This window comes from Natrix helvetica (assembly GCF_964273705.1).
Source record: "Natrix helvetica genome assembly, chromosome: 13".
In the NCBI taxonomy this organism is placed as follows: Eukaryota; Metazoa; Chordata; class Lepidosauria; order Squamata; family Natricidae; genus Natrix; species Natrix helvetica.
Genome location: NC_138557.1, coordinates 10,764,284 through 10,790,187, shown reverse-complemented (window position 1 = coordinate 10,790,187; position 25,904 = coordinate 10,764,284). Strand labels below are relative to the sequence as shown.

The 25,904-nt window shown below is 45.7% G+C and overlaps 1 protein-coding gene across 2 annotated transcripts in view; it reads left to right on the top strand.

The window, feature by feature from the left end:
* Positions 1 to 25,442, top strand: part of PPL (periplakin) — a 78,744-nt gene extending 53,302 nt beyond the window's left edge. The window contains exons 11-23 of one of the 2 annotated variants that reach the window (XR_014176453.1): positions 3,059 to 3,205; positions 4,922 to 5,073; positions 5,250 to 5,347; positions 6,311 to 6,468; positions 8,404 to 8,582; positions 12,979 to 13,117; positions 14,476 to 14,666; positions 16,790 to 16,940; positions 18,625 to 18,708; positions 18,833 to 18,949; positions 20,769 to 20,861; positions 21,657 to 25,016; positions 25,051 to 25,442. Coding sequence is in view for 1 of the 2 variants with exons in the window: in XM_081966076.1 (XP_081822202.1) it covers positions 3,059 to 3,205; positions 4,922 to 5,073; positions 5,250 to 5,347; positions 6,311 to 6,468; positions 8,404 to 8,582; positions 12,979 to 13,117; positions 14,476 to 14,666; positions 16,790 to 16,940; positions 18,625 to 18,708; positions 18,833 to 18,949; positions 20,769 to 20,861; positions 21,657 to 24,320 (4,173 nt within the window). In the remaining variant the exon portion in view is untranslated. Of the gene's footprint in view, positions 1 to 3,058; positions 3,206 to 4,921; positions 5,074 to 5,249; positions 5,348 to 6,310; positions 6,469 to 8,403; positions 8,583 to 12,978; positions 13,118 to 14,475; positions 14,667 to 16,789; positions 16,941 to 18,624; positions 18,709 to 18,832; positions 18,950 to 20,768; positions 20,862 to 21,656 lie in introns of both variants that reach the window. The other variant, XM_081966076.1, reaches the window with a different exon arrangement.
* The last annotated feature ends 462 nt before the right edge of the window (positions 25,443 to 25,904 follow it).

Here is a 25,904-nt window from a genome sequence, read left to right as displayed (position 1 = left end):
TCTGGGAGGGGACATTCAATGCCCACTTGTGGCCCCACTCCCAAGTCGACCCCTGTTCTTTAGCTGTTCCCTTTGTCTGGCAACTCTGCGCATGCGCACACTGGGAACAGGCTCCAACTGTTCTTCTGCCCCACTGATGTCTGACTCCGAAGGCAGCTGATAACTGGCATACGGCTTTGGCTCCCTCTCTGCCTCCGACACAGAGCCCTCATCCGAGCCTTCCCCAGACTCCAGGACTGGCCCAGGTTCCTCCCCGACCTCCTCACTGTCCGAATATGCTGCCAGCTCCACTGCCACAACAAAAGTTGAGTCTATGTCACTATCTCCAGGTCATTGTCCCCTCAGGTGTAAGCACTACAACACTCTCCTCTTTGACCAATTTGGAAATGGTCCCTACTGGACCAAGGTGTGGTGGGCTTGTGGTCCAAGGCATCACAAAGAAGATGCTCCATACCATCTTTGCTCCAGAGCCTAACAATGGATAAAAGTCACAAGAGAATAAAGTCCGACTGCATGAGGGGTCTTCCTAAGCAGAAGAACAGTTGGACAATGGATTTCCCCCCCCCCAAAAAAAAGTTGATATCACTTTCACTGGAAGATGGAACTACCATTGGCTGAAGGTGCTTGGCTTAGATTCCTACATTAAGCAAACTGTGGTACCTTCAAATTTTAGGATTTGGGGATATCAAGGGCAGATCCAGCTTGAATCTATAATTAATGTTCATATTTAATTCCTACAACTATTATTGCCTTATGTTCATTAATTAGTTCTGATTTTATGGCACATGTGTGTTGAGATGCCCAGAATTGCTGGCCTAAAATTAGAGAGATTTTCTGAGATTAACCATACACACTTTTTATCTCCTTCCTTGGTGGACCCATTCTGGAGAACCTTAGCAAAGTACAACCCCTTCTACTCTGTTCACAAAAAGTGTGGCAAGCAGACAAAATTCTCCTTTAATTAAGCTTACAATGTCTCCCACCTATCAATCCCAGTAGTGTAAAACAAATGCAGGGAATAATTATCTTCTTCCCACTTTGCTTTTCAGCAGAAATTGTGATCTACTGAGAGATCTGCCTGATAGGCAAAAATCCCTGGGCTCTCCCAATGCCTTCTGCTGAGATGTGCTTGAGGGAGCTGCAGTGGCTTTAGTTCCCACACCGTGCTGAGTCCTGATGGAGGGCAGTCACCATCAAGAAAGCAGAAAAGAAAGGAACCACATTGTACCAGATCAACTACAGATTATAATAATGGCTATAATATGGAATTATACCTTAGCATTCTGGGTCAACCAGTCTGGCCCTGGTGTTCTTCCTGGCCTAAATTATAGGAAGAAAGTTGGAGTAGGCAGGCATGGAGTTTACTTTGAAACTCATTTTGTTCTAGGGGACACAGGTGGCTTAGTGGTTAAGATGCTGAATTGTTGACTGGAAGGTTGGCAATTCAAGACCCAAGCACCATTGACGCTCCCGTCCTTGTCCCAGCTCCTGCCAAACAAGCATTTGAAAGCATGAAATGCAAGTAGATAAATAGGTATCACTTTGGTGGGAAGGTAGTAGTTTTCCCGGCATCTTTGACAAATCGTCATTCTGGTCTCATGATAACCAAAGAGTCTTTGGACAACGCTGGCTCTCTTGGCTAGGAAACAGAGATGAACACTGCCCCCTAGAGTCAGATATGACAGGGGAAATCTTTACCTTTAGCATTAGCACTAGTACTTAGACTTATATACCACTTTACAGTGCTTTATAGCCCTCTCTGAGCGGTTTATAGAGTCAGCCTTTTCCCTCCAATAATTTGGGTCCTCATTTTAGCTACCTTGGAAGGATGGAAGGCCGAGTCAATCTTTAGCCAGTCAGGATTGAACTCCAGACTATGAGCAGAGTCAGCCTGCAATACCAGATTCTAACTACTCTGCCACCAGGGCTCCTATTGCAACATCCAATCAAGTATAGCAATAGCACACTTATATACTGCTTCACAGTGCTTTACAGCCCTCTCTAAGCGGTTTACAGAGTCAGCCTCTTGCCTCCCAACAATCTGGGTCCTCATTTTACCCACCTCGGAAGGATGGAAGGCTGAGTCAACCTTGAGCCTGGTGGGATTCGAACTGCTGGCAGTGGGCAGAGTTAGTCTGCAATAATGCATTCTAATCACTGGGAGGGAAGGAAGGAAGGAAGGAAGGAAGGAAGGAAGGAAGGAAGGAAGGAAGGAAGGAAGGAAGGAAAGAAAGAAAGAAAGAAGGGCAATAGCACTTAGACTTATATACCACTTCATAGTGCTTTTACAGCCCTCTCTAAGCGGTTTACAGAGTCAGCCTCTTGCCTCCCAACAATCTGACTCCTCATTTTACCCACCTCGGAAGGATGGAAGGCTGAGTCAACCTTGAGGCGGTCAGGATCAAACTCCTGGCAATCAGCAGAGTTAGTCTGCAATACTGCATTCTAACCACTGCGCAACCAGGAAGGAGAATGAGAAAGGGAATTAAGAGAGGAAGGAAGGAAGGAAGGAAGGAAGGAAGGAAGGAAGGAAGGAAGGAAGGAAGGAAGGAAGGAAGGGAGAAAAAATAACACATATACCACTTCACAGTGCTTTTACATCCCTCTCTAAGCAGTATACAGAGTCAGCCTCTTGCCCCCAACAATCTGACTCCTCATTTTACCCACCTCGGAAGGGTGGAAGGCTGAGTTAACCTGGAGCCGGGTGAGATTCGAACTGCCAAATTGCAGGCAGCCGGCAGGCAGCAGAAGGAGCCCGCAGTACTGCATTCTAACCACTGCACCACAGTAGCTCATTTAGTTCCAGTTCTGAAGTCTTCCGAATGATTTGATTCTAAGATAAATCATTTGCACCAACTTTTTGGGTGGGTCTTGGAACTGGATAGGCCAGTAGATTGCCATGGCATCTGCCCACTCCCGGGGGTCAAAGGTCCCCCTAAAGGTTGGGCTTGGGTCAAATTAAGCTTTGATTTGTAACCATCTCTGCATTGCTCTAGCGGTTCCATCTCAATCTTTTCCTTCCTGGTGATGCTAGAATCTTTGCTCTCTTCTTCTTTAGGACCAGGACAAGGCCTTGGACAAGTATGAGGATGTGGTGAGCTCCTTACAGAAGCGTAGTCAGCAGGTTCTTCCACTGAAGTATCGACGAGAACCCCCTCTTAAATCTATTCCTGTGGAGGCCCTCTGCGACTATGAAAACGAGCAGGTAAAAGACTCTGGGCATCTGGCTTTACACAGAACACACCTGCAGTAGGATGTGCCTTGTAAACGCCCCAGGGATTGATCTTGGAGATTGATTGCTGCTGAGGGCATCATCAACACTTTGTCAAAGAGCTTCAGCCTCAGAGTTGACCAAGACGGAGCAGCATGCTCACCTCGCCAGTTAGGGTGTGAGATGCTGCATGCATAACATGGTTATGTCTAAAAGCATGTAGAACAGAATAGAATTCTTTATTGGCCAAGTGTGATTGGACACACAAGGCATTTGTCTTTGGTGCCGATGCTCTCACTGTACATAAAAAGACAAGATACATCCATCAAGAATCATAAAGTTGCAGGTATCTTTCAGTTTGTATTGTTTTTATTTGTTTCCTAGTACGATTTGATAGCTTATTAGTAACCAATGGCTATCACTAAGTGTTAGTATCTTTTTATTCGGGATGAATGTATTTTTATTCTCCTTATGCATACTCAGAGCATCTGCACCAAAGACAAATTCCTTGCATGTCCAATTACACTTGGCCAATAAATGAATTCTATTCTATTCTATTCTATTCTATTCTATTCTATTCTATTCTATTCCATTCCATTCCATGCCATTCTATTCTTCATTCCAATATTCTATTCTATTCCATTCTATTCTATTTCTATTCAACTGTATTCTATTCTATTCCATTCCATTCTATTCTTCATTCCAATATTCCGTTCTATTCCATTCTATTCCATTCTATTCCATTCTATTCCATTCCATTCCATTCCAGGCTATGCTATTAACTTGACGTCTAAATAATGCTAGTTAAGGGTGGTGGAAAATGTGGCTTATCACAGGGGTGCTTAAACCTGGCCTGGGGGGCCGGCTTGGAAATAGCAAAGGATTGGCCTGTGGTGCCTCTAGCAGCCAAAATAGGGTATGGGGGTCGGGGTGGGAGCGTTTTGGCTGGCAAAGTGCTTCAGGAGTCCGAAGATGGGGTGTGCAGAGGACACGCCCCGTGCCTTGTTTTGGCTGGCAAAGTGCTGCATGAGCCTGTCCAGGTTGGTAATGAAAATGCCACCCCCCCCCCCAAAAAATGGGCCATGAATCTGTTTTGTTCCTGAGAGTGCTGTGCAAGGAAAGACTGGGCACAGAGTCTCTGAGATTCATGGACAGATCTTCACACTCCTGAAACGAATCTTAACGACTGAACAAATGAATTGTTTCCTGCAAAAGCCCCCTCCCCTTTCGCTCCCCTTTTATTTCCTATGGGAGGGGCCAATCACCTTCCACTTGTGACTTTACTCCCAAGTCTACCCTGATTTCTGAGTTGCTCTTTTCTTTTGGCAGCTCTGCGCATGCTCACACTGGGAACAGGCTCACTTTACTCCCAAGTCTACCCTGATTTCTGAGTTGTTCTTTTCTTTTGGCAGCTCTGCGCATGCTCACACTGGGAACAGGCTCCAGCTGTTCCTCTGCCTCACTGCTGTCTAGCTCCATAGGCACCTGATCCCTGCCAGATGGCCTCGGCCCTGTCTCTGCCTCTGATGCAGAGCCCTCATCCGAGCCTTCCCCAGCCTCCAGGACTGGCCCATGCTCCTCCCCAACCTCCTCACTGTCTGTCTCTGCTGCCAGTTCCCCTCACTGCTGGCGGGCCACAACAGGCTTCAAGGACTGGGGACAGAGGGTGGGACCAGACCTCAGACTTATGCAAAAACCTTTCTATTTCAGTATCAGATTTCACGTGGTGGCCGGTACACTCTGCACAAGAACAACGAAGAGTACTGGGAAGTTAGCGACAGTGGAGGGAATGCAATCAAAGCTCCAGGGGTCTGTTTCATGATTCCTCCCACCGATCCTGAATCGCTCGCTGTGGTAGACAAGTAAGCATTTCTGGAACTAGCTTGCATCCACCCAAGCCAAAGGTGAAGTGCCCGCATTGGTCTCCCTGATGGTTGCGTCAAGGGCCTTCCTCCCTTCCTCCTCCCGATTTCTCACCCTCTTTGAAAGGCCAGGAATGTCCTTCTCCAACTGTGTCTTGTGTCTTCTTGTTCTGCAGCATTGCTAGCCACTATCAATGTGTGAAACAGAAGACCGGTTGCACAAAGAATCGTCTGGAGGACCGCTACAATAGCTTGAAGGCAGAGAGCATTGGAGGTGGGTACATCGCAAGATGTCTAGGGAGACCGTGGGCCCATGCCAAAGGGAACCATGCACCCCATTCTTCTCCTCTTCTTTGTAAGGGAATCGTGCAGTCGTTCAAGCGACTCTCGTTTCCCCCATTGACTTTCCTCGCTGGAAACTGGTTGGGAAGATCGAAAATGGGAATTCTGTGATCACATGGGACTCTGCAAGTGTTGCAAATACATGCCACTTGCCAAGTAGCAATAGCCCTTAGACTTATATATCACTTTACAGTGCTTTACAGCCCTCTCTGAGTGGTTTACAGAGTCAGCCTTTTGCCCCTCAACAATCTGGGTCCTCATTTTACCCACCTTGGAAGGAGGGAAGGCTGAGTCAACCTTGAGCCGGTCAGGATCAAACTCCAGACTGTGGGCAGAGTCAGCCTGCACTACCACATTCTAACCACCGCACCACCAGGGCTCCTAATGCAACATCCAATCAACTACAGCAATAGCACTTAAGACTTATATACCGTTTCACAGTTCTTTTCCAGCCCTCTCTAAGTGGTTTAGAGTCAGCCTCTTGCCCCCAGCAATCTGGGTCCACGTTTTACCAGCCTCAGAAGGATGGAAGGCTGAATCAACCTTGAGACTGGTGAGATTTGAACTGTCAAATTGCAAGCAGCCAGCAGACAGCAAAAGTAGCCTGCAGTACTGCACTCTAACCACTGTGCCACCGCAATACCCACATTTTGATCACACGGCAGTGGGTTTGATCAAGCATGCAAGGGCCAGTCATCAATCATCTTGACTCATTAACTTTGACCGGTTGCTAATTGAATAGTTGTAAGTCGAGGACTACCTGCGTGAGGAACCAAACCTGTGACCTCACGACAGGTCGGCAGGCCTTGATGTTGAGAAGGGAGGCGTTCTCTGCCCCTTTTCCCGAGACTCATGGCTAACCCAAACTACCTTTCCTCCCCGCACATGTCCTCAGATGCAGCATCTGTACAGGTACGGCAACTGTTGGCGGAGCTGGAGAAAGTGAACAGTGAACTGGATAAGCAGGAGAAGGCCATCACGGCAAACCTTCGTCCTCCTCTAGAGCAAAGCAGGGCAGTGCAAGATAGTGCGGAACGCTCCAAAGATCTTAAGGTAAAAGCAGTGTGGGGTTGATGGGAGCTTCCCAACATTTGCCAGTGCTGGACCTGGGGGGGAAATATACTTTTTGGAGCAAAGGTGCAAAGACTGTAGGAGAAGACAGGTGACAGATGGGCTACAAGGAAGCAAAGAATTCCTGAAAATGGAAATCCAGCTTGGGTTAAGACTAGGTGGGACATTGTTGTGGCCCACCAGCGGCCAGTGGAGCTGGCAGGAGAGTCGGAGAGTGAGGAGGTTGGGGAGGAGCATGGGCCAGTCCTGGAGGTTGAGGAAAGCTCAGACGAGGGTTCTGTGTCGGAGGCAGAGAGGGAGCTAGACAGCAGTGAGGCAGAGGAACAGCTGGAGCCTGTTCCCAGTGTGCGCATGCACAGAGCTGCCAGAAGACAAGAGCAAAGAAGAAAGCAGAGTCGACTTGGGAGTAAAGCCACACCTTGGAGGTGATTGGCCCCTCCCATAGGAAACAAAAGAGGAACAAATGGGGAGTGGGCTTTTGCAGGAAACAATTCATTCATTCAGTCTGGAAAGTTTTTTTTTGTGATTATGAGAGACTCTGTGTCAAGTTTTGCTTTGCTCTGTGTTTGGAAACTAGGTATCTGGCAGCTCTCTAAACGAGATAAGGTGCGTGTGGATAAACATTCCTCTGAAAGACTGTTTGCTAAGCCTTGCTGACTGAATGAACGGAATTCACAGTCGTGTAAATAAAAGAGGTTTTGTCAGGACCAAGACTTTGCTCCTTGCTTTCCAAGGAAACCTGGGTCAGATCAGACATAAGCTTGGATTAATTTAATTAATTTTAATTTAATTTAATGCTTCTAGACCGCCCCCTCTCCCGAAAGGGACTCGGGGCAGTGTACAGTTCATACAAAATATATCAGATACAATAAAATTAAGTATGTACAATTGACAGTTGACATGGAGGAGGTAAGAATGACATTAAAAGAACTGTACAAAGCAAATTAAAATAAGTTCAAACCCCTAAAAACAAATACAGTGAATTAAAAAACCCCTAAAATAACCAGATATAGTGCGTTTGCCAGGAGGGACAGTTGAATTATGCCAGGCCTGCTAATCGGAACAGGTGGGTCTTCAGTTTTTGCCGGAAGGAGCGGAGGTCAGAAGTGGTTCTAATGTCGGGGGGGAGGTCATTCCAGAGGGTTGGGCCCATCACAGAGAAGGCCCTACTCCTCGGTGTCGCCCGCCGGCATTGTCCAGTGGATGGCACCAGGAGAAGTCCCTCCCTGTGTGAGCGTATTGGCCGCAGGGATGTATGTGGGAGGATGCGATCCCGCAAGTAACTAGGTCCCGTGCCATGGAGCGCTTTAAAGATGGTAATCAGCACCTTGAAACGCACCCGGAAAACCACAGGTAGCCAATGCAGCTCGCGCAGGAGAGGTGTTACGTGGGAGTACCTCGTACTCCCCATCACAGCCCGCGCGGCTGCATTCTGAACTAACTGCAGTCTCCGGGCGCGTCCCAAGGGCAGCCCCATGTAGAGAGCGTTGCAGTAATCCAGGCGGGACGTCACCAGCGCATGAGTGACCGTGCGTAGGGCATCCCGGTCCAGTAGGGGGCGCAATTGGCGCACCAGGCGAACCTGGTGGAACGCCCCCCTTGCCACGGCCGCCACATGGTCATCCATTGACAGCCGGGCATCAAGGAGGACGCCCAAATTGCGCGCCCGTTCCACAGGGGGCAACTGCTCGCCCCCTATGGCCAGCGATGGAATCAGCTGGCTGAATCGAGGTGCCGGTAGCCACAGCCACTCAGTCTTGGAGGACAGAAGCATTAATCTTGCATTCAGTTACAAATACTGAGTAGGACAGTACCATGGAGATCTTCTCCAGCTGGTCTGAACATTACAGAGTTGCTGCCATGTTCACTACTCATCCACATATCTCAATTTTTCCCCCTACGAAACATCTCTTACAGAATGTCACCAATCAGATCCGTCGCATTGAGCCAGAGAAAGCAAGCAAGATCCAGGAATGTCAAGCCTTCATCGAGTCATTGCCCGAGTCCAGCAGTACCACCTTAGTGAAAAACAAAGTAGAGGAGACCAACAACAAGTACAACTGGGTCGCCCAACTTCTCAATGCTGCCGAGGAGAAGTAAGTCCTTGTTCTCTCTTGCGGTTTCTCCAAGACGGGAATTCAACTGGTGCCTCAAGATCCGGGTCTTTTCCCGTCCCTCTTTCTGGCACATTGGCCAGCTGCCTTTTTGAGAACTTGGCAAGCATTTGTGGACAGCATGTGTGCTTTGGATAGAAGATGCCACAGCTTGTCCTTAGAACCTTTGTGTTGCACATACAAGGTCATCGTTCATCTCTGGTATCTTCGGGTTGGGATGGGAAAACTTCAAGCAGAGCGGCTTCTGCTCTATCATGGAGAGACCTATCTTCTGCAGCCTGGAAGATTCCAAATATATGATAGGCTACCACTCAAATCATTCCCACTCAGGAATTTTAGGAATGCAGTGGCTCATGCTATTAGGACTCCAGGTTAGAGGTTAGCAAGTCCGTGTGGTGGGGTGATTGCCTGTTACTCGCTCCAGCTCCTTGATGGGGACATGAAAGAAGCCATCAAGGGTGTCCCTCAGCAATGGTGATGTCACCAGCTAATCTTTTCAACTAGGAAGCACCTTAAATGGTGACTTCAACATGAATGAGATAGGATTCAAAAACTGGAATCCAATGCATCTAATGGGTGGGTATGAGGGAAAGCGCTGACTCTATGGCTTTGGAACGGAGATGAGCACTGCCCCCTAGAGTGTGGAATGACTAGCATATATGTTGAGGGGAACCTTTACCGTTACCTTATCTTACAACCAACTCTGAGCAGCTCCCAAACAAAGACCAAAAGGCACGTAAAATCACATGAAAGCTATTCATTCATTCATTCATTCATTCATTCATTCACCAAATTTATTTGACACTCATCTCGCAATTCAAGGCTCTTACTTAAACCAAAACTGTAAAACCCCAACCAATTCAAACATAAAAAAAAAGTAACAGAAACCTGGCCCTGAATTAAAGTTCATTCTGGATCAGTTGAAGTTTCCGGCTAGAGTACTTCAAGATATGGGGAAGATTCTACGATTGGCTAGAGAACGGAAACTAGAAAAGAAAATAGGGAGAAGATATAGAACCCAGATGAGGCACTGTTAAATGGAAAAGGGGGGGGGGAAGAAGGGGGAAACAGAAAAGAAAATATTAAATCTATAAGTATACAGGCAGAAGTGAGATATAAAGGGGAGGAAAATTAGGATAGATTAGCGAAGGTAAGGGAATAAGAAATGATATCAAATTATATTTGGGTCTGCGGAAAATACCATCCCAAGGAAATATAAACTGCGGCCGGAAAGAGACACCTACAATAATAGAAAAGAAAGAGAGAATGGATGAGAACATGAAAGGAAGATGGGGGAAAGAAGAAAGAGGCAAGGAGAGGAGGATGGAAGGGAGAGGAAGAGAAGGAGAGAGGGAAGGAAGGGGAAGAGTAAGAGGAGCGGGAGAAAGGCAAGGGTAGAAGGAAGGGGAAGGAGAGGAAGAAGGAAGAAAATAGAGAAGGGAGGGGAGGAGAAAAGAAAGGGAAAATAAGGTGGTGTTATAACAGGCGGAAGGGATAGTAAATAAAGCAACCCAAATTGTAAATTATAACCCATTAAATGAAATAATAAATGTATAAGAATGATAAATGTATAGCAGAATAACAACTATGTGAATGTGTACTTAAAATGCTATGTAAGAGAATAAAAATAAATTTCTCAAAAAGAGAGAGTAGGCGGCATTGTAGGCAGAGCGCATTGCAGGAAGGTGTAAAGCATGAGGGACCGCCAGCAAGGCCTCACTACGTAGCCACAAAACCTTGAAGGGTGACACAAGCGTGGTAAGGTCAGGAGTGTCCCTGCCTCTGCTTCGTTGCAATGCTGCCTTGAGGATCGTTCTTCATCCATGTGGAACCTTGTTCAATCCCTTCTATCTGGTGGAAAGGATCTGGTGCTTTGTAGTGGAAGATCCCAAGATAAAACAACCTTGAACTAATGACAAAAGCGTTTGCCCGTTCTTGGGAAGGCCCAACCATAACCCCAAAGCTTGTTGGTGCAAACATTATTCCCTTTAATAACATTTAATGCCTTTTATGTAATTGGTACTGAATTAGGTTAAGCTGCGGAAGGACAGCTGAGCTCTGAAGCCGAAGTGAGTGAAATGCTAGCGAGGCTGGCCCTGGTCGGGATGGAAAAAACTAGCAAGCTGGAAAGAAAAGCTCTTAAAGGGGACGGAAGGGGTGGGTGAACTGCACCACTGAGCCCCGTTCTTCCTCTGCTGGAAATTTGGCCTAAGGCCACTAATGAAATCAAATGAAAACAAATCGTATTCCCAAGTACGAGGTCGCTTTGAATTTTCACAAGGATCTCTAGGAGGAATTGAGGAATATCACAGGAATTTCTGGAAATGGGATGCTTTAGAACCAAAGTATGTCTGAGCGAGGGTTAACAGAACAGAGTAACAGAATAAAGAGTCAGAAGGGACCTTGGAGGTCTTCTGGTCCAGCACAAACAGGGGACTCCATCCCATCTTCTGGACAAGTGGCTGTCCAGCCTCCTCTTACAAGCCTCCAGTAATGAAGCACCCACAATCTCTGGAGGCAACTTCTGTTCCATTGATTAATTGTTCTAACTGTCAGGAAATTTCTCCGCAGTTCTAAGTTGCTTCTCTCTTTGATTAGTTTCCATCCATTGCTTCTTGTCCTGCCTTCAGGTGCTTTGGAAAATAAGTTGACTCCCTCTTCTTTGTGGCAGCACATCAAATATTAGAACATTGCTATCATGTCTCCCCGAGTCCTTCTTTTCACTAGACTAGACATATCTGATTCCTGCAACCTTTCTTCGTTTGTTTTAGCTTCCAGCCCTCTAATCATTCTTGTTGTTTTTTCTGCACTCTTTTCAGAGTCTCTTGCCCACAATCTTAGTGTGTAACTATAAAGAGGTTGCTTTTCTCCGCCCTCAAAATAAGGTGTACGTGTGTGGGTCAGCTGTTGTGGGCTGCCTGAATCCTTCTCAGTTTGAGAACTATGTTTTATATGGACAGGGGGGAGTGAACTTGCTGGAGTTCCTGATCTGTGACCATCAGATGGCCAAGGAGAAGAAGAGGAGAAGCTGTCAGCCCTTTAAAGGAGGCCAAGTCAGGAAACAGATGTTACAAGGATTATTGGTTGCACAGTTAGCCAGATGTTTAGGCTGGATTTGGCATTTTTATCTACCTACTAAGTCCTTCCAGGGATAGACAGATGTTGTTAGGGGTATCATCATAGGATGTCAGCTGTTCCAAGCCAAACTGCCTTTTGCAATTGATTGATGTCAATGCTGATAGTGCTCAAGGGATGCTCCAGATGTTTTGGAATTGCATCCAAGGCGCATATTACTGGGTGTATTATCTTTGCTGTCTTGCCACAGTTGTCCTATTTCTATTTGCAGGTCTTTATACTTTGGGATTGTCTCCATTTCTTTCTCTTCTAACCTGCTGTCTCCAGGCACTTCCATATCCAATATCCAGACTTTGCTTTTCTTACAGACAATTATTATTATTGCTACCTTATCGTTGTAGGGTACAGTAACAAAATCTTTCCCCTCTTATCCTAAACAGAATCAGTTTCATCGGAAACATCATCAGAATGAGTTTCTTTCTCGTGCTCAGCCCTTTCTCAGGACTGAGATGTCTTCTATTTTTCTTTAATGGCTCCTGTGACACATTTATGAAGGTTATCTCCAACGTTCCTCTACACGAGATTCCAACAGCGGCGAAAGTTGTAGATCCTCAACTGGCTTGTTGGAATAAACAAACTCTAGATAGTTTGTTTATTTATAAAAGGGGCGGTATTTATTTGTTTATGAAAGGAGCGGTATCGCATAAGAGTCTCTTTCAAGTGCCCAAACCAGCAGGTCGGCCTCCACCAATGGTGTCATACGTAAGACAACTCTACAAATGATCCACTATGCAGTTTGCAGAGACCACTACCAAATGTGGTATTTGTTTACTTATAAAAAGGACGTGGTGGCTCAGTGGCTAAGATGCTGAGCTTGTCAGTCAGAAAGTCGGCAGTTTGGCGGTTCGAATCCCTAGCGCCGTGTAACTGAGTGAGGTCCCGTGACTTGTCCCAGCTTCTGCCATCCTAGCAGTTCGAAAGCATGTAAAAAAATGTAAGTAGAAAAATAGGAACCACCTTTGGTGGGAAGGTAACAGCGTTCCGTGCGCCTTCAGCATTTAGTCATGCCGGCCACATGACCACAGAGAACGTCTTCAGACAGCGCTGGCTCTTCGGCTTTGAAACAGAGATGAGCACCGACCCCTAGAGTCAGGAACGAGTAGCACATATGTGCGAGGGGAATCTTTACCTTACTTTAGATAGGATGGCAATTTCTACATGCACCCAACCATCTTAGCTGGGATTTCTAGCTGGAGGAGATGGGATGAGAAGAATGGCTAATTCTTTCCACTTGTCCTTACAGGGTGGATGTGGCCAATCACCTTGAGAAGGTCCTTCAGCAAGGGAGAGATCTTCTTTCCGGCTACGAGAACAAGCTGGCCATCGAGGACACAATTCCCGAGGATGTAAATGCTCTGGACCACAAGAGGGAAGAATTGCTGGTGAGTGGCTGTTATCTGAGGGAAGGGGATTCGTTTCAAATACAGGAAGGATAAATCTGACTAACCTGTTCTTAGAAACATGGAATAAAACCTTGATTCGGCAAGAGCGTGAACTCTTGTGAGGCCCCTTGAGACAGGCTGGCATCTGAGTAAACATCCACAAGAGCTTGTGTGTTTTTCACAGTTGGGTTGAAGTCACCGTCAGCTGAGACCTCCAGGAGCCAATCTGACTCGGTCCCTGGGATCTCCCAAGCTTGTGGCTTGTGCTGGAGCCCATCCTCAGGGAGGTTCTCTCTCTGGGTGTGCTGAACTGTTCTATGCATCGTATTCACAGGGTTCCTGTTTGTGTGTAGCTTTTAGTTGTTAATGAGGGTGTTGATAGGGCAACGCAGGACAACTCAGTGCAGTGTTATGGCCTGTCAGTGGCCAGCAGATCTGGCAGTAGATTCAGACAATGAGGAGGTTAGGGAGGATCATGGACCAGTCCTGAAGTCTGGGGAAGGCTGTAATGAAGGCTCTGTCCTGGACGCAGAGAGGGGGCCAGGGCCGTATGCCAGTTATCAGCTGCCTTCAGAGTCGAACATCAGCGGGGCAGAAGAACAGCTGGAGCCTGTTCCCAGTCTGCACATGCACAGAGTTGCCAGATGAAGGGAACAGCTAAAGAACAGGGGTTGACTTGGGAGTAAGGCCACAAGTGGATGATGAATGGCCCCTCCCAGAGGAAATAAAAGAGGAGCGAAAGGGGAGTGGAGTTTGCAGGAGACAATTAGTTCACTTAATTGGTTCGTAACTCTCCGAGACGCCTTGCCAAGTTTTGCAGATATCAGCCTGTCAGCTCTCCCAGCCAGATAAGGTCTGTGACTGTAAATCCTCCCTTGAATGACTTTGCTGGATGTGGAAGAGAGGAATTCACAGTAACTTAATAAAAAGGGGTTTTGTCGGGATAAGGAGTGTGCTTCGTGGTTTGGGGAAGCCTGGGTCAGAACATGCACATTCTGGAGAGCGAGAGACGTTCTTTGAGGACGGGCTCCAGCACGAGTCCAAAAGCTTGGAAGAATCAATCTTTGGTCCTGGTGATCGACTCAGATTGGATCTTACAACATTATCCTGGAACACGTATATTTACCTTCATTACCTGAGGCCCTGGTGTGTTCATGTTTATTTAGCATGTACTTTCCTCATGATGTTATGGTTTGCTGTGGCCACTTTGGTTCTTTTTATCCTGAGTGTAGTTTTTGGCAAGCCATAGAAGCGAGAAAACCCTTGAGTGAAAAAGGATTGTGCACTCCGGAGTAAACAGATTGTCAGAATCTTCATCCCGGTAAATTTGCTAAGAACCATCCTCCTGTTCCTCCCAGGCACTGAATTCTGAAGTCCAGGTCCAGCAGCTGCTGAATGAAGCCCAACAAGACTTGGAGAAGGCCAAGAGATGTTCCAATACTTTGGCGAGCCAGTTCCAAGAACACTGCCCAGATATTGAACGCCAGGAGTCTGAACTTCACAAGCTGAACCAGCGGTTTAGCAACCTCAACAAGCAGTTGGATTACAGGTCAGGAGGAGGGAGAGGTGATGGTCAGGTGGTCATTCACAAAGGACCTGGGGGAAATGAGAGCATCAGAGATGGTATTCAACCAGTTCTGACCGGTTCCGGCGAACCAGTAGTGGAAATTTTGAGTAGTTTGGAGAACTGGCACAACCACCTCTGGCTGGCCCCGCCCCCATCTATTCGCTGCCTCCCAAGTCCCAGCTGATCGGCTGGGTCTCCTTCTGTTGCCCTTGCACAGGAGAACGGAGCTGGGAAGCAGGTTAGTGGGGTCGGGAGGGAATGGAGATTTTGCAGTATCCTTCCCCTGCCACGCCCACCAAGCCACGCCACGCCCACAGAACGGGTAGTAAAAAAATTGAATCCCACCACTGGAGAGCATGGGCTAACAAACTGGCAGAAGAAGGAAGGGACCAACATTTGTCCTCCTGTTTTCTAAATATGCTATCCTCCTGCAATAGAACTTCATTTTGGTTTTCGGCTTTATTCTTAAGGTGCTTTAAAGTGTAATAGCTGTAGTAGAGGTGAGTTCCTACCGGTTTGGGTTAGTAGGTAGTAACTCGGCCAGCCATGCCTTCAGTGCTGTAGGCACTGCAATCTTGTTTTTTGCTTCTGCGCATGCGCGGAAGCTATTTTTTTTACTACTGCACATGTGCATGTAGCGCATATCAAAAGCGCGTGTGAATCGCGTCCCTGAGCGCACGGCAGTAACAGAAGCCGTAATCCACCCCTGGGTGTAGTATCTTCTTTCGTTGCAAGGTAGGGACGTATGCAATTAGCAATCACTGGGTGTTTCCTATTCTTTGCGTGCAATGCGGCGTTTCTCAATCCTGACATCTCTTTTAAGATTTGGGGATTTCAACTCACGCTGGCTGGAGAAATGCTGGGAACTAAAATCCACCTTAGAATTGTGGAGGTTGAGAAATTCTGCTCTAATGTCTGTTTATTTGCTTTGCTTCCTAACTTGGAAAAGCTCTATGAGTTTCCCTTCTTGTTATTTCCCTGGGATTTCATGAAATTACCGGAAAGGGGCAGGCTGCTGGAGAGATTATTGTATTATGCAGTAAAAGACAGAGCAATTTTTTTCCCCCTAGCCCATTTGGTAACAAAGGCAAATGCCAGCTTTCCACGCCGATATCAAGAACGTCACAAAAATTTGCTGCAGAGATGGGGGGGATGAGATTGTAGGACAGGGGTTGGCAAACTTAAAACACTCAAACAACCTGTTTCCCATAGAAAAGAAGACACCGGGAGCTACAAAATGCTTCCTGTGACTGACTATTTCCTGAGCGGCCACAAAACTAGTTTATGTAGTTGAATTAACTTTGTTTTCTTCTGAAACTTTTCTTTTCTTGGATTTAACCATGGTTGGCCTACCGGGGGTTGAAAAACTCAATAAGTCACGTGCCAGCGGGTGCCACACATTGGCTGTTGCAATGCATATTTTGAGCCACAGGGAGCCACAGCAGAGTGATGAAAAAGCCATGCGTGGCTCCAGAGCCATGGACTTTTGTAGGAGAAAAGCAGTGGGGGTGGAAATGGTAGAGGAGGAAGTTCTGTCACAGTAGTAAGCGGAACCTAGATTCTTCTAAGGATTGAGGACTTTGCCATAGGATGGTTGAGTAACAAATCTTTACGAAATATAAACATTCATTGGAGGACATCGCTTAGGTTGCTGAGATTTGGAAGTCTTTGAAGAATGAAGGGGAAGCCGAAACAATAGCTCTTTCAAGTCAGTTATATACAGATATCTTAACAACTCTTTCAAGTTACAAGGAGCTCTCCCCTCCACCCAAAAGCAATTTATGGCCCATTTTCAAAGTTACAGCACCTATCACATGATCGTATTTGGGGTGCTTGGCAAACACCTCACCTTTACAGCTGTTTGCTGCATCCCGTGGTCACACAATGGCATTTTTTCCCCCATGGCTTCAAGCATTTCCAGCAAAAAAAAATTCAATTTGGGGAGGGAATGGAATTCACTTAACGGCCACTGCAAAAAATCATCATCATCATCAAAAATTGCATCTGGTTATATATGGCCTTAACTTACATCTGCAATGACTTTTGTCTGTAATTCTGGGCTAGATTATGTATGTAAGATGACAACTATCTGTACCACTTTCTAGATCCCAAATCCTGCAGAAAGCAAAGTCTGCATATTCCAACTACCATGAGGGCCACGATGGACTAAAACGTTACTTTGAAAACATCCCCAATTATGAGCCTCAAGAAAACGACCAACTTTCTCAGGTGGAAACCAAGTTGAAGAAGCAACAGGTAATCAGATAACTGGGGGGGGGGGGACTGCAAAGATTATACAGCACAACTCTATCCAGTCTATTGCATTAAAAAAAGCTATTTCAGTGCCTTACAAGGTCCCTTCCAACTGTTGTCTATTCTATTTCTATTCTATTTCTATTCCAAATTCTATTTCTATTCCTAATTCTATTTCTATTCCTATTCTATTTCTATTCCTACTCTATTCCTATTCCTAATCCTATTTCTATTTTATTCCTATTCCTAATTCTGTTTCTATTCCTAATTCTATTTCTATTCCTAATTCTATTCCTAATTCTATTCCTATTGCTAATTCTATTCCTATTCCTAATTCTATTCCTATTGCTAATTCTATTCCTATTCCCAATTCTATTCCTATTTCTATTTCTATTCCTAATTCTATTTTTATTCCTAATTCTGTTTCTATTCCTAATTCTATTTCTATTTCTATTCCTAATTCTATTCCTATTCCTAATTCTATTCCTAATTCTATTTCTATTCCTAATTCTATTTCTATTCCTAATTCTATTCCTATTCCTAATTCTATTCCTAATTCTATTTCTATTCCTAATTCTATTTCTATTCCTACTCTATTTCTATTCCTAATTCTATTTCTATTTTTATTCCTATTCCTAATTCTGTTTCTATTCCTAATTCTATTTCTATTCCTAATTCTATTTCTATTCCTAATTCTATCCCTATTCCTAATTCTATTCCTAATTCTATTTCTATTCCTAATTCTATTTCTATTCCTAATTCTATTTCTATTCCTACTCTATTCCTATTCCTAATCCTATTTCTATTTTTATTCCTATTCCTAATTCTGTTTCTATTCCTAATTCTATTTCTATTCCTATTCCTAATTCTATTCCTATTCCTAATTCTATTTCTATTCCTACTCTATTCCTATTCCTAATCCTATTTCTATTTTTATTCCTATTCCTAATTCTATTTCTATTCCTATTCCTAATTCTATTTCTATTCCTAATTCTATTTCTATTCCTACTCTATTTCTATTCCTAATTCTATTTTTATTCCTATTCCTAATTCTATTTCTTACTCCTATTCCCTATTCCAAGGGTCGGCAACCTTAAACATTCAAAGAGCCACAAAGGTCCTAACTGGAAGCCCCTTAAACATTCAATTCTGGAGCTGATCGGAAGTCTGGGTCCCCCCACCATAGTCTCCTCCTAGCATGGCATCCTTTTTCCTCTACCTGTCCTAACTGAAAGCCCTTTCAATTGTGGATCTGACTAGCGACAGGGAGCTGCAGCAGAGGGATTAGAGAGCCACATGCAGCTCCAGAGTAAAAAAATGGTAACAAAAGAAGTTCCAATGATCAGCTGTGCAACGATCAGCTGTGCCATGGGATTGTGGGAACTTTTTTTTTTTTTACTTTTTAAAGCATTGTATTTACTACCGGTTCCAGTGAACCAGTAGCATTTTTACCCCTGATCTAATATTTATAGAACTGGAAAAAGGGAGGGATGGAGAGTTTCAAAGTTCAGTCACTTTGGGCTAAGATTCCATCCATCATTAACTGCTCCAGTCTGCCATTTACTTTTCCCATAAGTCACCGGCCCTTGGTAAACAAGGAGCACTCCTTCCCTGCTCCCATGCAAAGTAAGATGATGCCATCTGCCTCCCGGCTCTTTCAAAACGGTTGCCTTTGTTTGCTTTGCAGATGCTTTTGGAAGAAATTTCAAGCAAGGATAAAGAAGTCCAGAAGGTCTCTGCAGAAGCTCAGCAGTATCTACAGGCAGTGAAGGTAAGGAGTGGCATAGAGGAAGGACCCTCAAAAATTACATCCCATTGCAGAATTGCACTTTGTAGGTGCCTCCAGCATCGTCTGGATGTTATATCCTCTCTCTCTCTCTCTCTCCTCTTCCTAGGACTATGAACTAGAGGCAGAAAAGCTGAGATCCATTTTGGATCTGGAAAGTGGCCGTAATGGTTTCATGAACAAGAGACCAAGATACCAGTCCACAGCGGTTAGAGTAAAAGAAGAGGTATGTTTTAACGGGGTTGTACCAAAGGTGCAGAGCAAGTTATGCTCGCGGTAGGACCAGTAGCTGGGGAAAAGACACCATCCAAAGTCTAGGATGGGGAAGCCAAACGGATGAGGCTTTGGGCCAGTCCCTTTCTCTCAGCCCAATCCAACTCATTAGGTTGTTGTTATGGGGAAAATAGGAAGCAGAGTACGAGGTACATTCAACACCTTGAGTTGACTGGCTAAGCTTCTTTCAATGTTAATGATGATGATGATGATGATGATGATGATAATAATAATAATAATAATAATAATAATAATAATAATAATAATAATAATAATAATAATAATATAGAAGAACCTGCAAATAGAGCCACAGTGGCACAGTGGTTAGAGTGCTGTATTGCAGGCTACTTCTGCTGACTGCAGGCTGCCTGCAATTTGACAGTTCAAATCCCACCAGGCCAGTGGTAGGTTACAGCCGGTATGCCCCGGTACAGGCGTACTGGTGCCTGGTGGGAGCAGCAGGTACCATTCCGGTACGGTGCTGCGGAGGGCACACCCGCCTGCCCGCTCTTATTGGTATTTGACCCTACCAGGCCATTTGCAGCGTATGCCACCTGTGTGACACTCTGCCAAGCAGCTGTGGTGGTGCGCATGCATGCGCAGTGCACATGCCCGGGGTGGATGCCTGGCCCCATCGCAGCGTACCAGTTGCGGTGGGATCTGGAACCCACCTCTTCACCAGGCTCCAGGTTGACTCAGCCTTCCATCCTTCCGAGGTGGGTAAAATGAGGTTCCAGATTGTTGGGGGGCAAGAGGCTGACTCAGAGGTGGGTTGCTCCCGGTTCGGCTGAACTGGTAGTGGTGATTTGGCCTGGGTCACAGAACAGGCAGTGAGCCAGGCTGGCCATGCCCCCAAACCGGTTCCTCAGTCTCTTCTGCCATTGCTGGCATGTTTCTACGAATGTGCAGAACAATTCACAGTCAACTGCGCATGCAACGTGCAGCAGGCGCAAGCACGAGCGAAGCGCGTGCAAAGCAAACCGGTTCCAATCGGTACAGGAACCCACCCCTGGACTGACTCTGTAAACCACTTAGAGAGGGCTGTAAAGTGGTATATAAGTCTAAGTGCTAAAATAATAATAATAATAATAATAATAATAATAATAATAATAATAATAATAATAATAATAATAATAATAATAATAATTTAAATTTCTAGACCGCCCCCTCTCCCCGGAGGGACTCGGGGCGGTGTACAGGAATAAATTTAAAAACATACAAACAATCATATACATAGCTAAAAATCAAATGAAACAACTCCTGTACGAATTATAAAAATTAAAAACATTAAAAACAGACCCTAAAACCAATCCTAAAAATTTAGAAATAAAACTGAGGTGGGAAAGATGGAATTAGGCCAAGCCGGATAGAACCAACAGTGATAAGGCACGTGGGATGCAATCCCAAAACATCTGGAGCATCCTTTCGAAAACACTCCTGGCATTGGGGGAAAAAAAGGGTATTACCAGTCAATTGCAAAAGGCAGCTTCACTTGGAACAGCTTACATTTTGCAACATCTTTAACACCATCAAACCTATCCCGGGTCCTTGGGAAGGACTCGGCGGGTGGAACAAAAATGCCAAATGCAGCTTTAAATATCTGGCTGATTGTGTTGTCCAAGTCCCAGTGACCCTGGGCAGTTTGCAAATTGTTAAAACACATTTAAAAGCACACACAAAAAAGAGGAAGATGTCAAGATGGCTGAGGTAACCAACCTCAATACATGTATTCTTCCCACCATCCTCAAAATGATCCCATGTTCCATTTGCAGGACGCTCTGCTGGCTGCCAGATTCACCGAGATCAACGCCATCAATAGGCAAAGGCTGCAGAACTTGGAGTTCGCTCAGACCTTGTTGAAACAGGTAAATAGAAGGAATTGTTTTCTACTAGTTCTTGCCCAGAAAAATGCCCCAACATTTCTGGGTAGAACCCAACTTCTACAGGTGGTTCATGGATGGCTCCCTACAGATACAGAGTCCCTTCGGGGAGAGGGGGCGGTCTATAAATTTAATAAATCTAATCTAAATCTAATAAAACTGCAGAATATGAGGAAACCTAATATGAGGAAATGGGACGTGGTGGCTCAGTGGCTAGGACGCTGAGCTTATCAATCAGAAAGGTTGGCAGTTCAGCAGTTCGAATCCCTAGTGCCACGTAATGGAGTGAGCTCCCGTTACTTGTCCCAGCTTCTGCCAACCTACCAGTTCGAAAGCATGTAAAAATGCAAGTAGAAAACTAGGAACCACCTTTGGTGGGAAGGTAACAGCGTTCCATGCGCCTTCAGCGTTTAGTCATGCCGGCCACATGACCATGGAGATGTCTTCGGACAGCGCTGGCTCTTCGGCTTTTGAAGTTTTAAGATGGCTTTTAAGTCCCTGTCTTATTTTGGGGGAAACACGGTATGCATAAAATAGTACCAACTAGAAATCAAGATCTGATCTGCATTAGAGGGTGGGAGAGAATTTACTTCCTAGTGTAGCCTTCCCAAGCTGAATGTCCTTCAGAGAAGCGGAGGCTTCAACTCTCAGGATGTCCAACCAACAAAGTTGTATATTCTGGGAGTTTTCTGGAAGGCGCCAGTTTGTGGAGCCATGCTCTTGCTTTAGGGACGCAGATGAGATTGTTGAACTGACTCCTTGTTTTCTGCTCAATGACAGCAACCTGACCTCCAAATGATAGAGGAATCCATTCAGATCAGCAAGTCTCAAAAGCCCTTAGAAGAGATCTGGAAGTTAAAGAAGGAACTGGACGATGAGACCCAGTCTCGGCAGCATCTGGAGGAAGAGATCAAAGTCATCCAGCAGAACATCTTCCAGCTGCAGAACCAGAAGCCACAGGAGATTGTGCTCAGGAAGGAAGTGATCAAGAAAATGCCCGACCCGGAGCTGGATGAGAACTACCACAAGATGCAACAGAACCTGACAGAAGAGCAGCGCAAGAACCAGGGGCTTCAGGAGGAACTGCAGTCCCTGAAGCAGAAGCTGGACATCCTAGAGCATGAGAAAAGAGAAGGTGGACAGGAGTATGTCGTCAAAGAAGTCCTGCGCATTGAGCCAGACAAAGCCCAGGCAGAGGAGATCTTGAAGTTGAAAGAGGAACTTGAAGAGCTCAAGAGGCAGGAAGGAAGCCGGCAGAATGAGATGTCCCTTCTCCACCACCAGATCGCGGCTCTTTCCAACGAGAAGACCAGGGATCAGGAGAGGGTGACTGAAAAGGCCATTGTGAAGATGCAGAACGATCCACAGCTGGAGATGGACTACAAGCAGCTGCAGGAGAGTAAGCAGAGGGAGAGCATGCTGAGGCAACAGCAAGAGGAAGAGCTGCGTTTCCTCCAAGACAAGCTGAAGCGGCTGGAGAGGGAACGGGCCATGGCGGAAGGCAAGATCACCGTGAAGGAGGTGTTGAAAATGGAGAAGGATGTAGCGACAGAAAGAGAGGTGAATGAATTGCGGCGCCAGTATGAGGAAGAGAAGGCCAAGGCCCGCTCGAATGAGAGAGAGAAAGTCGAGCTGCTTAGGAAGATTCAGGCTCTGGAAGAGGAGAACGCCAAGGTGATTGTCCAGGAGAAGGTACGGGAGATCATCCGACCAGACCCCCAAGCTGAAAACGAAGTGGCCAACCTCCGCTTAGAAGTGATGGAGCAGGAGAGGCGATACCAGGGTGGGGAAGAGCAGCTCCGGGCCTGCCAGAATGAGCTGGTGGCCCTGAAGAGCAGAGGGCCTCGGGTGGAAGTCCAAGAGATCATCAAAGAGGTCATTAAGTACAAAACGGACACGGAAACCGAAACAGAGATGCAGCGACTCAGGGATGAGATTGTAGATAGGACCAGAGCCATTGAGAGAGCAGATCTGGAGATCTATAAGTTGAAGCAAGAAATCGAGACCCTGAAGGAAGCCAAGCCTCACATCCAAGTGAAGGAGGTCCTTCAAGAGATTCTGCAGTACCGGGAAGACCGCCAGACAAAAGAAGAAGTAGAGTCTCTGCGAGCTCAGTTGGCTGAGGAGCAGAAGAAGCACATGGACTTGGAGAGGGAGAAGAAGCAACAGGAGGAAATCATCAGGCAGAAGGAGGAAGAGCTCTCCCAGGTGAGGGAAAAAGTGGTGAAGCAGGAAGTGGTGAAGCTGGAACAAGACCCTACCTTAAAATCGGAGGTGAACACCTTCTCACAGAACATTGAAAATGAGCTGCAGCAAATAGACTCACTCCGGAGTGAGATGCGCAAGCTGCAGAGGAGACGGTCACATCTGGAGCGCCAGCTGGAAGGCCTGGAGAAAGAAAGGAAGGCCCGCCGAGAGGCGGAACTGGAGGTGCAGAGGCTGAAGATCAGACTGAGCGAGCTGGAGCAACAAGAGAAGGACACGGCCGAAAAAGTCACCGTGAGGCAAAAGGTAATTCTTCAACAAGACCCTCAGCAGGAGAAAGAGCACAGTCTACTTAAGTTGGAGCTGGAAGAGGAGAAGCACAAGAAGCAAGTTCTACAAACGGAACTGGAAGCCCTGCGGAAGAAACTGCAGGCCCTGGAGAAGATGGAGGTCAAGGAAAAAGTGGTCTTTTCAGAGAGCATCCAGGTGGAGAAGGGAGACACCGAGTATGAGATCCAGAAGCTGAAAAACAGCCTGGATGAGGAAAGCCGACGGAAAATGCAAATGGACTCCGACATCAACAGGTTGGAGTCCAAGCTTTCCGAAATGGAATTTAGCAACTCCAAATCTTCCAAGGAGTTGGACTTTTTGAGGGAGGAGAACCACAAGCTCCACATAGAAAAGCAGAACCTTCTTCTGGAGATGAGGAGCTTGCAGTCGGAAATCGAGCTCACGGCGATGGAGGCCCAGGATATGAAGAGCATGGCCCAGGTAGATCGACGTGTCAATCTCGATTCCAGGTTCCACACCTTGGAGAAGGAACTGGAAGACCTGAAGAGGCTGTCACGAGAAAAAGACGAGGAGATCGAGCAGCTTCAAAATCGTCTCCAGACCGTCGCTATCAAGAGGGAGCAGCGGGAAAACCACCTCAGGCGCTCGATTGTGGTCATCGACCCGGACACAGGGAAGGAGATGTCTCCAGAAGAAGCTCATCGTTATGGCCTCATTGAATGGAGCTTGTTTGTCAAGTTGAAAAGCCAAGAATGCGACTGGGAAGAGATCACAATGAAAGGGCCTAGTGGTGAATCTTCGGTCATCTTGGATAGAAAGTCAGGAAGGAAATTCTCCATCGAAGATGCCATAAAGCGTGGAAGATTAACGATGGCGCAGTATCAAAGTTACCTCAACAAGGAGATGTCTATTCAAGAGCTGGCTGTTTTGGTATCTGGACAAAAATAACTGCTTCTCTCTCAACCTGCCTAAGCAAAACTTATTTTTTTAAGCTGGTCTAGAGGTTGTCTTGTTACAAATCCAGAAGTTTTACTATTTAATGCTTCCCTCAGATCTATCTGCCAAAGCCTCCTGTCTCTTTATTCAACATTTGGGTGCTCTTTTAGCTTCTAAGTCACACACATCAATCTTTGCCCAAATCGAAAAGGCCCTACTCCTGCAATTTATCAAGTTGCTCTTCTTCAAATTATGATGAAGAGAAGTAGCATCTATCCAGCATTTCTCCAGTCTGGATGATCAAACCACATATTTCAGTTTGGCATCTCAAAAGATTCTGTCGACTATAAAATCCTGTGAAATGGCTTCAGTGTTGGGAACTGAAACCTGGGCACGTTCCCATCGCCATAAATTCAGAATTAGATGGCCTTGAGTCTTCCCACTCCCCCCTTTCCTGCAGCATGGAGAGGATGCTATTTTACATTTTGGAACGATTTTAAAGTTAATGTAGCGTATGAGAAACTCTTAAAGCACTTTATAAAGCATTAGCTAAAACCTTATTACAACTGCATCAACTGGTTTTGTTTCCTCTGGAGAATACTTCCAAGTTTAGGAAGTTATCCAAAGGAAGAGCAGGGGGCGTGGGAGGTGGGCTGTAGATGCTTAATAATCTTTCATTGAAACGGGGCAAAAGAAACGTGGTTGAACGTTAATGGGCTAGCATTAAAACACAACGTGGAAGATTTGCAAGAATGATGTAATCGTACCACGATCCAACTAGCATCTTGTCACGCTGGATCTTGACTTTATAAAAAGGTTATCTACATGATATGGGAGTGGTCAAACGTTTAAGGCAGTAAAGATGTATGTATATGCCTGTTTGATGATGGGTGTTTATCCTGTGACTCAGATTATGTAGAGAGGTTTCTAATCTTTTTAAAAAGGGGGGGGGGGAGATTAATAGAGAATTATTACCAATTCCAAGTGCCTTTATTTCCCCCAAAATCTCACTTATAAGATGCATGCACTGTTTTGCTGACTTATATTTGACTGTATGTATTCAAGCTATTTGTTGGAGAAGGGAAATGGGAAACGTTATTTATACCCCTCAATTATAATAAAGAAATGATCTCAGTTAATGGTTCTTTAAATCTTTCGCCGTTCTGTCAATAAATGAACATTATAGGCATTGAATTCATACAGTTGTACATAAAGAGACGCAGAAGATGGAATTGGGTATGTCCAGTCTAGTGGAAAGAAGATTAGGGGCGACATATAGCAATGTTCCAATATTTGAGGGGCCGACAAAGAAAAGGGGGGGTCTTAGAACTGAAGAAGCTTCTTGGATGAGAAGCGAAACGCTTTCAAAGGAGGAAAAAAGGAAGAAACTCTTGTTGCTTTTTGGAAAAGCACCCTTTGGGACAACCATGACCTGGATGATTGAGAACCTCCATAAGTACCTAGAATGGTGAATTTCCAATTTTGGTACCTGCCAGAATTTAATCTTCTAACTCCCAGAATTTTCAGTAAAGACCTTGCTGGCTGGGAAATTCTGGGAGTTGAGATCCATCTATCCATCCACACCCCCCATGCATG